At 44.2% G+C, this 12,395-nt stretch overlaps 1 protein-coding gene across 13 annotated transcripts in view; it reads left to right on the top strand.

Moving 5' to 3' along the window:
- THSD7B (thrombospondin type 1 domain containing 7B) overlaps positions 1-12,395 on the top strand; it is a 336,463-nt gene that overhangs the window by 115,393 nt on the left and 208,675 nt on the right. For 12 of the 13 annotated variants that reach the window (XR_012777041.1, XR_012777040.1, XM_075511516.1 and 9 more), the window contains exons 4-5: positions 1,279-2,074; positions 11,350-11,601. Coding sequence is in view for 11 of the 13 variants with exons in the window: in XM_075511516.1 (XP_075367631.1) it covers positions 1,279-2,074; positions 11,350-11,601 (1,048 nt within the window). In the remaining 2 variants the exon portion in view is untranslated. The remainder of the gene's footprint in view (positions 1-1,278; positions 2,075-11,349; positions 11,602-12,395) is intronic. The other variant, XM_075511521.1, reaches the window with a different exon arrangement.

A 12,395-nucleotide genomic window follows, 5' to 3' on the forward strand; every position in this document is an offset into this window, starting at 1 on the left:
TTGGTTTGGTAGTGTAAGCATGTAACTGGTTCCGGTAGTTTTAAAATCAATTTTAAAAAACTTGACTGGAGTAGCGTTTCTTAATATAAATCGACCGATTTATTGTAAGTTCATTTTCTGCCTTGAAAAAACACAAAAGGTAGGGTAGTTGCAGGGTATTTTCAAGTGAGAATTACATATGCAATGGTCTTATCGAGTGAAATGGCTCTGTTATGAGGCATTGGAAAGTTTTTAAGCTTAGAAATGAGGTGAGACCCTCTTGAGACTCGATCATCAAAATCCCTTTAATATGTTAAGATTAGGCCCGAGTGCTTTTTCTCTGCCTTTTCTCTTCAGTTTGCAGGCAATTCTGTACTCTGTAGCCCTCAGATTATTTTTTTGGCTTGGTGAATTTTTCTCGAATAATATTGTCAGAGAAAAATCTTTCTGTTTAGCCCCGTCTGATGAAGTTAACTTGCAAATCCTCCAGATTCAGACGATTACATATATATGTTAATGTGCTCCAGAACTAAAAATGACGTTGCTGGGTTTAATTTTGGTTTCATTTCTCTTCCCGAATAACTAGCTTTACCACTTGTTGTAGCGCGGCGCGCTGCCAACGGCAGCGACTGGCTGGGTGAACATCCCACGGCCGCTCCGAAGTGGGTGCACGTGAGGTGCCCGCTCTGCTCTGGGGCTCTGCTCCCGAGCAGCGCCCCGCGGGACCTGTCCTGCAGCGCACGCTGCCGGACCGAGTCAGGCCCTCCGATTCGAACTCCTGTTAAGACCATGCTCTTATTTTCATAGTATTTATCCTCACCGTTTTATCACCGCAGATGGTGATTCGGCTGCTTCCCAGTGCAGTTTATGCCATGGACTAATTGCTCTATTAAGACTCTTTTCCTCTTATCTAACTTGACTTTCTTTTCCTATTAGATTATTGTTCCTTTATGATCATTTTTATATTCATTTGTACAAGTGAAATTAAATATCCACATTTCCTCAGGCTTTAGGATGCATTTTACTGCTACGGAAATGTGCCTGGCCTGCCTTTAATTTGAGATGTAGTGGGACTTTTGTTTTTTTCCCGCCAGTTTCTCTGAGTGGTCTAGTGATGGGAGCACACTAGGAGGAGAAATGACTTGCAGCCTTTAGGAAGCTTTTAAACAATTTTAGGGACCGGCTGGTAGTTATTTACTTTTAATACACGGCAGGGTATGGTTTGGATGCTACTGGGCGTCGGGACAGATCCGTGGCAGGAGTATCGCATGGCATTTCTCAACACTCCCTCTTTTGCAGGTCACTGGGGCCGGTGCATAGGCGACTGCGGCTCGGGGGGTGTTCGCAGTCGGGCCGTCTGGTGCACCCATGCGGAGGGCTGGACGACGTACCACGCAAACTGCGACCAGAAGGACAAACCCGAAAGCCAGAGGAGGTGCTTTAAAGTCTGCGACTGGCACCTGGAGCTGTTCGAGTGGGAGGTTTCGGGATGGGACAGGTGTGGGCTCGTCCCCTTTGCTGGGGGTGAGGTGGAAGCCGGGGCTTGCATCACCGCGCAGCACGGGCTGCAACGCCGGAGCGTCCGCTGCCTCCAGAAGCTGAACAGAACCGTTGTCGCCAACGAAATATGTGAGTATTTCACGCCACAGCCGCCTGCCGAGCAAGCCTGCCTGGTGCCCTGCCCACGGGACTGCGTCGTGTCCGAGTTCTCCGGCTGGTCCGAGTGTGGCACGGGCTGCGCCAAGAGCTTGCAGCACCGGACACGGGCGGTCATCGCTCCTCCTCTGTACGGGGGTGCCCCGTGCCCGAATCTGACTGAATCCAGAGCCTGTGTCGCTCCCGCCTGTCCCCTCGGGGAGGAGGAGCACGCCTACAGCCTCCGAGTGGGGTCTTGGGGCGAATGCCGGCTGCCCCATCCTAGAGACGTTGACCTGGCGGGGAGGACTATGCCGGATTTCGGTTCGGACTCTGGAGAGCAAAGCACGTCCGGACTTCAAGGCTATAAACCCCACCACCGTCCCGGGGAGGTGGAGATCGGTTACCAAACCCGGCAGATCAGGTGTGTAAGGAGCGATGGAAAAAACGCAGTGCTGAGGTAAGGGTGCTTCGTCTTTTATTTCATCCCCAGTGGACTGGTTTGATGGAGCGCTTGCTCCGTGTGGCAGCACCACAGCAAACGCGCTCACGTTCTTGAGTTTTAAATGCAAATTTTTATGTGTTTTCTTTATGGTCTTTTTTTTGATTTAATTCCCTTCTTGTAAAGCTAACATATGCTGAATATTTTGCATACTTCTACGATTTGTGGCTGTTTAATTCATTTTATGTTTTTAATAATTCTCTTTTTTTGTTGTTGTTGTTGTTGTTGTTGTTTTGAGGAAACATCGAGGAAATGGAATTCTATATCACTTTGCCCTGTTGCTGGGCCCTGGCTCTGGGAGAGGGAGGTTTCATTCTCAGTCATGTACTGCATATGTGTGGCAGAAGAGCCTAAAATTGCACCAACTTAAACTTCTTCATTCTTACAAATCAACACTGGATAAAATAAGTCCGAAAAGTTTGGCCTTGCGAATTTACTAGAAGGTATTTCTTGGAAGGATAGATTGGGGAGCAAAACTGATTGTCCTTCTGCTTACCGAGGAGCCTTCCCGATGGGTGTAACTCTTGGATGCTGATACTAGATACGTGACTTGCTTTTCTTTCTTGTCCTCATGTGTTTTATCTAACAATTTCTCTTAGTCGCTGTAGCTTGCTTTGCTGTAATTCAAATGTGAAGGTTACAGTAATGTGCAGCAAATAATGGAAGGATTTATTCTCTCCATTTTTCGCATTTAAATTTAAGCTATCTAAGCTCTGCCATTTGACTTCAGGTTGGATTTGGGCAGGTGCCAGGAGCTATAGATGACTGAGAAATTGAGTTCTGAGAAAGTCAAGATTTCTGGAGAACTTCTCGTGTTCTGTTTTTCAAGGATATTAGAAGTTCTTGAAAAATCCTGCTCCTGAATTTTGCAGAAATCAATCTGTTTCTCAGTAATCTATAGCTCCTGGCAACTGCACAAACTCAAATGGCAGGGAGAGGGGATTATTTTACGTCCAATTCTCTACCCCTGTTAATGTCTGCAGTGGTTTTGCACACATACTGAGGTGAAAATATACATTCTAGCCTTTTTCTTACCCCCTCCTATTACACCTGTAGCAAAGTATGGATTTTTTTTTTATTTGTTGGAAAAAAGTCAAGCTTTGTGAACTGTTTCAGCAGTTTCTAACATCTTGACTTTTATTACTTGTCTCTAAATATATGCTGATTCTAAATATACAGATTTTATGCTCATGTAGCTGCTTGACTTTAATGGAGTCACTTGTGATTTATGCCGCCGTGCGACCGGCAGCAGGTTTATGTCTGCTAACACTTGTTAGCTGTTCTTCTGCCTCTTGTATCTCATTCCTTATCAGAGGCTCTGGGAAGGGGATCCTGACTTTGTTAAAATTTCACTCGCTCTGCCCTCACACGCTCACTGCTATATTCTCCGTAAGAATGGGGAATGGAAGACCCTGTTTCTATAAATGTTTTCTCTTTGTTGTGCTACTGTGTGAGTTATACATTGAATTTCTGGATGACAGTGCAGAGGGTCCTGGGAGCTTTAGTTTTAGTGACTCTGCCCCTGATCGAGCTGTCTTCTTCCGTGCTCCTTTCTGTTTTTTTTTTTTTTTTTTTGCTGATCTAGGCCCCTTTTTGGGAGTGTACATACAACTCCATTAGCTGCCTCCTGGCAGACTTTTTCTGCTGAGGCCGTGTCTCAGGTTTACTGCAGAGAGCTGAGCCTGGCCCATCCCTTACTCTTACTCAGATACAAGAGGAAAGCCCATTGATTGAATAGAGGACAAAAGGTCATGTCATGTTACAGTGTCCAGATAGTCCCACACTTTTCCTTTCTCCTTTTGGACTTAAAATCTAAACGTAAAAATCCAGCCTAAAATCCAATCCATGTTTAATTCCAGGGCCGGAGTGTCACTGATATCAAATACCCCTGACAACGACTGCCTTTAAGCATCCCCCGATAATGTCCTCCTTGTTTTGTTGTGCAGCATATTTGCTGCCATTCTTCTGAAGAATGGACCCGATCTTGCAGATGTCGCTTTGCAAGAGCGATGATATTTTGGCTACCGATAAAGAAGAGTAAAGGCATTTACATAACCCTGTAGTGGGGTTTGGCAGGCAGCCAGGCATCTGCTGTAAAACTGGAAAGAAGCGCCTTATTTGTGCTTTTTCATTTTCCTGGCCGAGGTTTCCTATTTTGACTAACACCGTTGAGTAAGTACCAATGAGAGATACAAATTAAATTGCTGGAAAACTGAGGCAAGAGAGAGGAATATCCCAAGTCGTGCTTTAAAGGCAATCTCTGAGCTGCTGCTCTGCCAGGGCTTTGCCACCACCCTGCCTCCCACCGCTGCCCGATTCTTGCAGGAGAGCGGCAGATAACGGGAGCGCTCAGCTACCCAGCCCGGACTGCTCGAAGGCCACGTGAGGAGAGGAACCGTATCCTCATCTTGCCTCCTAATTTATAATGCAGCGGCAAAGATGCCCGATTTATTATCGAGGTTGTTTAATTTCCTGGTGTCTAATCTCAGGGCTGCGGAGCATCCAGCGAGGCGGGCGAGCAGCAGCAGCCGCTGTGCTCACTGATGGGAGAGGGGCCCGGGTACGTTCCTCGGTGTGAAAGAACAGGCTTTGCCAAAAATCGGATTTTGGTGGGCTTGGGTGCAAGCTGGTTTTTAAAGACTAAAAGATTGAACGCATTCACTTCTTACGGATGCTGGATTACTGGCAGGATGTTCAGTTTGGCCTCTTCGCTAACAAGTTTGCCATTGACGGGAATGGCAGATGGGGTGTCCTTTCTCTTGTGAAGTAGGTAGCAGCGGCAGGAAATGTGCCTGATACTTGTTTTCGGTTTTTCGCTGATGCTTAAGTTATGCTGTTGAACCCGGCAAAAAAGATCCTTTGGTTTTACAGTGAGCCCTCAGGTAGGAGCTGAGGAATCCTTTGCATTAAAAGGAAAACAGATTTTTCATTTAAATAATTGGTCCTACAAAGATCTGTGTGTCCGTACCAGCCTTAAAGGTGCAAGCAAAAATCCTAGCAATTTTAAAGGTAAAAACTGTAAACAGGAATTACTGGGAGAGGAGCTCAAGCGCCTGGAAGATTGGACGTGCCGTGTCAGGGAAACAGACCCGGGGAATGTTTTTGATGAAACTTTTTTTCAGTTTGGAGGTTCTACATTTGTCAAAATGGAAGGAGAAGGGAGAAAGGAAGAGGAAAGGGAGGGCCAGACCTTTTTGAAAACACTTGAAAAGAAGACAATTGAACAGGAGAACATCAATAGACCTCGAGACAGGTTCATTTCTGCTCAGAAAGAATTTTGGTGTAGAAACTTTATATTCATCAAAATAAAAGGAATAACATCAAAATAGAATGATTTTATGGATCTGATTTGAAGCTTTTAAAGACTCTCTTTAGTTTAAAAAGCTGGAAATCGTTTTTCATACTATTTTGATAGAATTCATGTTTCATTCTATTTCAGAAAAAAGTTTTAGTTTCGCGTTAAATCTCATATCCAGTAACAAATTCAAACATAAGCACTTCCATGCATCTAAAAAGCAAATAAAATCTGAAAAAGTTGCAAGAAATGAATGTGCTAGAACTTCTGCTCTTTTTGGTTTTCTGGCTTGTGACAGTTGTAAAAATCTACTGAATAGTGAGACAAAGGCACTTGTGTTCCTTTTTTTTTAAGAGGAAAAAAAGGTTATTTAGGTTAGACACTAAATTGTAATTTAGTGAAATGAGTGCCCATAGCTAGAGATTGAAATTCTGAATAAATTTAACCTGATTTTCTAACCTGATGCGTGTGCTCACCAAGCGTACTGAGAAGTTAAAGACAGGAGCAAACAGTTTTAGGGTTTTTTATTATTATTATTTGGATTAGGAGTCTTTTTAGGTACATATTTCTTAAACTCTTCATTCTACATGTAAGATGACAACAATGATGTAATAGAGTTGGATTTGGGTTTCTGTTTACTTTGCCTTTGTAAGTGAAAATTCAGGTCAAGCTCAGTCAAGGGATAACCCATCCGTCAAGGCTGCGCTAGAGCAGCACTCAGCTCTTTTGTTTGCCTCTGTAATTTGAATTTCCATTATCCATTTCCTAGTGGATTGTGCTTAACCACTGTGCTGTTGTACGTTTTTAGGAAAAAATTATTTGCGGTTTCTAGTGTTGACATTCTTCTGTCCTCTGGATGAATACAAAATTTTGCAGTCCGGAGGTGGAAACACTGTGCTGTAATACGCTATTTGATGGTTCCGATTCTGATCTGGGAGAGGAGATGTGTGTTCACATTCCTTCCAGCAGATGTAGGCATCAAGCCTCGGTGCTCAGGCTTGAAAACAAATCCCTGAGCTATTGGCTAAGAAAGAGATTTTATTTTCTAGTGTTCTTTTAAAAAGTTTTGTCTCTCATTTCCTTTGCTTTTATTAAAAGCACATGAAACAAAGGAACAGTGACCGCTTTTTTCATTTCAGTAACATTTTAGAAATAATGTCCAATAATAATTGAGCTTTTTTCTTCTGTTTTCAAATTGTGCTGAAAGCCAGCTGCTTCTGTAGCCCTAAGATTTCAATGTCTGCCTAGGCAGTGCAAATGTAAGTCAGCATTTATTTTTAATTGAAACAGAGGATCTGGTGCATTAAGTTTTGGAGACACCAAAACTTAGACATCTTAGACACCGAAGCCCTGTGTTTGTTTGGATTATAGGTGTCCCAGCTCCCTTTCCCTTTGGTCAGTTGTATGGCAGGCAAATATTCCCCGTCTTCCTTCCCACCCTGGTGCAGAAGGGGCTGGTGTTTCTTCTGCCAAAGAAGCCTCTGCTGCACAGATTGAATATATGGTATTGCCAGTATCCAAAATAGCCCTAGCAGCCCTTGAGGACCCTAAAAAACATTATGAATCCTTGAAAGTATGCCTGTTAACAGTGATTGCCAGTTTCCTAAGGGAAAAAAGTGTTTGGATGCTGGTTAGAAATGTGGCAAGACTGTCCAGTATTAGATCCTAATATTATTAGCTAAGCGCAAAGAGCAGGTAGTGTTTATTCCAGCGGCCTGTAAGGTTGGGTCATTGATTACAGAATAGGAGACAATGTTAGAAAAAGGGAAAAAATGAAAATGCGTTGTTATCAGTGTAGCTTAGGTCACGTCAGGATTTTCTTGCTCTGCAGCAGGTGGCTTTGGGCGTGCATTCCCCGGTCAGGCTTGACACTTCTCAGGAGCCGTCCGGAGCTGCGGGGAAGGGCCTGGCTGCTGAAGCAGTACCTGGTCCTCCTGGAGCTGCCTTCCGTACCAGCAGCGTGGCCGTGGTGATAGCTTCTTAATGTGTCAAATTATTTTGGAGATGATCCTTTCAGTATAAAAGGTTCAGCGATAACCACCTGTCTCATCCTCTAATGTAAGGAAATGCATTCACCTTTCATTCCGAATGCATTGATTCGGTTGGGAAAGGAAACCAGGGATAATTTCTGTGCTGTGCCCAACCTGATTTAATGATGCACTGCTCCTGGACGGTCTCGCTCCTTTTTCCCGCTGATAGACGTGTTTCCACTCATTTCCTTGCGGTGGATGCGATGACTGTGTGACTGTAAGGCACGTAGCACAGACGCACTGAGCTGTCGGAAAATTTACTATTTTTTGGTGAGTTACTGTTTGTCCGGAACAGAAGGGTGGTGTGGTTCCGCCTGGGGCTGCACGATTGCTGTACCTTGTGGGGGAGAGCGTGGCTGGAGATGGAGGAGAAGAGTCGTGCTCCTCGCTTGGCAGCAGTTGCACAGCCACGGCGGACGTGGGGCTGCGCGGGAGGAGCGGCACGCGGGGCAGCTTTTTCTCCTCCTCTTCTTGCTTTTCCGCTTGTAGCTCCAGTACCATGCGAGTGTACGCGAGGCGTGAGTAGGTTTCCTTTGGTTTAGTGGGGTTTTTTTATATGTGGTTTATTCCCCTTCGGTACACAAGAGAGTAAGAGGGCTCTCTGCCACTTGAGTGCGTTAGGCTTCCTGCTGCTCTTGTCTGCTAACTAACCGATCCATCTTACACCGCGGGCACCGTAAGGTACCTTGTGAAACAATTCCTGTAGTTTTACAGTATCAATCCAAGCCTGTAACATAGAAAAAAGCATCAATCACCTAAGCACCCTACTATATCACAGTTACTGGATTGACTCCCAGGAGGAAGATCCAACCTGATACATTAATATGTGGAAACTTAGTTTAAAAACAGGGCTTAGGTAGTATCTCCCATCCCCAGGACCTCCTTCCCCTCCGTGCCGGTTGGGATACAGCCACAGCAGCGCAAATACACGTCTGGCTTGCAGCCTCAGATCAGCGAGTGTCTCGCACGTCTGGGCTTTATCTGTATTAGATTGCCCTGAATACCTCTGCAACATGAAAGACTCTGTCTGAATTTCATGCAAAAGCATGTTTTTACATTTGTCTTTGTGTTGCTCGGTGTCACAATTAATTTGACTTTGAGGCTCTGAATGAGTAGGTACAAGTTAATTAGATTCGCTTTCTGTTAGGCGGTTGCATGTAATTCTCCCTCAAAAACATCTACTCGAGCAGAAGGATGGAAATTGCCAGCTCCACGTCTTGTTCACCTTAAGGTCACCAAAGTTACCTCTCTAGCTTTTTATAGTAGGAGCGGTGGAGGGATTTTCAGGGAAAGAAACAGCTATTCAGTCTTTGCATACCTCAAAGGCTTTTGCAAATAGCAAGGGTGATTGCTGGGCAGAAATGTCTTTTGGCCGGGGTGTCGGCATATGTTTGAACCCATTAGGAGAAGTATTGTAGGTATTGTCTCGCTAAGAATTGGGGCTAGCAATCTAAATTTTAAAGAAGATCCCAAAGCAGATTTTTAAAGGCTTCGTTTTGTTTGTTATTTCAGGAAAGATCAGGCCAGACTTAAATCTCCTTGCAGTGGCACAACCCCAAAAATGGATTTGGGTTTTCATAGTGGTATCTGAATGCGAAGTTTTGATCACTCTCTAAAATGTGAGGTCAGTTACACTCCATGCTGGGCTCTTAGATAAACTCTAGTTTTCTAGTCCAATCAGTTAGGACAGTGATTTGTATATGCTACTATTTTATCTACTCAAAATCAGGAATTCTTGTTTCTCGTTAATGTTGTGGCACGGATGGCTCGCCTGATAACTGTTGAAAAAGTATTAAAAGGGAAATAAAGTTACCACTCATATGACTCCACCTAACCTAATGTTCCAGACCAGACTCAAAATCCCTGGGTTAGTAAGTACAGATATAATGATGATGACTTTTCAGGCCTTGGTTCAATAGTATTGACATTATGCACCAGAGACGGCTTTGCAATCAGTTGCATTTGACATGTAATAGAGGCATGAGAAATCTTTTTGAGTTGTAAGCAAAAATAATTTTATTTTGAGGGGGCTGTATCACAGGCTGTTTCTACTTTATGAAGTTGTTAAAATAAACCTCAGTAAATTCATCCTCACAGCACCTGTGAGATTAATGACTTCTATTCTGGGTGAAGAAACTGAGACAAAAAGTTGTTACACTCTCTTTTTTTTGGTTTTTGTTTTTTGTTTGTTTGTTTGTTTTGTTTTGGGGTTTTTATTTGTTTTTGTTTTGTTTTGTTTTGTTTGAAGTATAAGTGTAAGCCACTAAATGCTGTATTTTTCTGGTAGTTGAGGGTGTAGTCAAACTTGATCAGCTATCAGTGGGAATATTCCTATCGACCTTTGTGAGACGGGACCATTTCCTAGACTGGAGGAGAAGCGAGTGAATGTCCTTTGTCTTCTCTGCTCCCCCTATGAGACTGCCCTGCAATCCTGAAATGATTGCCCCAGTCTATTTTCTTTAGAGAAAGTTAGGTTAGTCAAACTGTGCTATAAGTAATACCAAGTGAGGTAATGGCTGGTTCCCTGGCAGCAGCTCTGGATTTCACGCCTTTTAAGTGTACCTGTGTTTGCTCCTTACAGTTGGCAGAAGCCTGACTGTGAGCAACTGGAGGCTGGAGAAGACAAATGTAGAGAGAGTTCACGCTGCGTTCATGTATGGTCTTAATTTCGGAGACCGATTTGCATTGTCAGTATAACACTAGGCAGAAATTCTTGGTTCCTTTTCTCCTGGTGACTCCTTTTTCCTGGGTTTCATCTTTTTTTGCCCCGTCCCATCCTTCGTGGTGCTTCAGTGACATCTCTGCTCACATGTACCTCAGTCCTCTTTGGGTATATCCTTTCCCGCTCTGTTACCTCAGCTATCTAAGGTTTTTGAGAGACAAGAAAGGTTTTTCTCCCGTTCTGGGAGACGAGAGGTGACTTTGTGGCTGATCTCCGGCTGGGGTGAGGTGGAGCAGCAGCGGCCGTGCTCTGCAGGGTCCCTCCCCGCGCCTGCTGGGCAGGAGAGCCATCAGCTGGAGGAGACAGAAGCGGGGCAGCAAGGAAGGATGGTGGCCTTAGTCTGGAGGTTTGTCTTCTCCCAGAAGTGTTTGCTACATTTGCCATACTTTTCGATATTGTGAAAAGCTACTGTAACTTTGGAACTCGTAAAAATTTTATTCTGGGGCTTTGTATTGATACCAAACCTCAACAGTTGGCAGCTCTTAAAATTTGGTTTTCCGTTGTATTGGGCCTTGTGTGGTGTCTTGATGTGTTACAGAATGAATGAGGATCATGTCCTAATGTCAGCAGGAGTAACTGAGTCCCAAAATACAGCCACAGTTGCAGCATTCCTGGGTCTCTGGTGGTTTGTCGGGTTTGGGAACCCTCTGACCTTGTTTGACAGCATTTGTTTGATAACAGCTTCACAGAACCAATACCTTTCTTATTAGTGTGTGACTAATTATTTTTTAAAAGAGCAGAGTTGCACAGCAGGACGTACTGATGCCTGGACAGATGGATGGACAGCGGACAGCTAGTCCTGTGCGCGGGGTGCTGGGAATGGTTACCAGTGGCAGTATTTCTCTTGAGCTTGGCTTTTATTTTCCGTCCTGGATAAACTGTGAAATTCTAACTGCATGGGAGCAATTATAGTGCCTTTCGCATCTGTTTTAACTTGAAATAAATGAGGTATATTATTTGCAAACTACTCGGCATGCAAGACTTCACCCTGCTCCCTGGAAATGCGTTATGTGCACTGCATTACAGCTCCTCTTACTTTCATTGTATTGGTGTTGATGCAGCTCTTCTGATTTACCCCAAATGACCATGAATTTCTTCTTCAGGGGTTTGGCTTGGGGAAAAAAAAAAAAAAAAGAAATTTATTAAGCAAGACCTCCTCAGTTGTTTCACTGTGTTCTTATCGCAGCCTCTGCGTGCAAGATCCTGCCCCTTTGACCTTCAAGTCCTGCGTCATCGCGAAAGACTGCGAAACGTCCGAGTGGTCCGCATGGAGCTCCTGCTCGCAGACCTGCGGCTGGGGAGACCTCGCCCCGGGCTTTCGCAGCCGGCACCGCAGCGTGTGGAGTGTGGCGGTGGGCGCTGGGAAGCAATGTCCCGAGCTGGAAGAGAGGGAAGTGTGCAGCGTGGGAGGGAAAGAGCTGCTGCAGCCTTGCCCCAGGTATAGCGAGTGCTTTTAGCCCAGTTTTTGGAAACAAAGAAGCCCCTGTTTGATGACTGCCTTGTGCAAAGCAGATCTTCCTTGCTCAGTGTTTGTGCGTGGAGGGGGTCGCATGTCATGCTTTCTCTCTGTGTCTAAAAGATCATTGATTTGATCATTGTTAACTATGATTAGCGGTATTATTTATTGTTAGTGATATTCTTGTAATTTTTGCTATTATCTTTATTGCGATCACAATTATTACACTTATGTATAGAGATAAATTCAAATTACACCCACTACAGTTTATATTTTCATGTTTTAAAAGTTGAGAGCAGATGCTCTTGTTTTCTGAAGGGGCTTTCATACTGATTGCTGTTTCAGAGAATTTCCTCAGCTGCACAGAGACTGGGCAGGTCTCCATGGCTGTGCTTTTATTGGCTTTGAAATTGTAATTTTTACATAAGATTTAACGATTCCCCTTCATCTCCCCATAAAAAATTCCAGCCCTCCTTGAGGAAAAGAGGAACTGATCAGAGGTAATAGCTTGGACTTCACTTGGCTTCCCTCTGGGTACTTCTTGAAATGGGAAACATTGCAGTTCCTGAGTGCTTGCTTGGTTTATGGCAATCTTTGTTCTGGCAGAAGGTGAGGATCTCACCTTTCTGGTCTGCAAATCCATGCTGTTATGCTTGGCCAGGCTAGCATAGGGGGTTGCTAGTTTGCTTTGCAAAGGAAATAAAATATTGCTTAATTTTTTTGTGTGACGTATTCTGCGATTGACTGTAAAATGCCTCAAGATTGAGAAAATTTTA

This window comes from Mycteria americana, chromosome 9 (assembly GCF_035582795.1).
Source record: "Mycteria americana isolate JAX WOST 10 ecotype Jacksonville Zoo and Gardens chromosome 9, USCA_MyAme_1.0, whole genome shotgun sequence".
Taxonomy (NCBI): Eukaryota; Metazoa; Chordata; class Aves; order Ciconiiformes; family Ciconiidae; genus Mycteria; species Mycteria americana.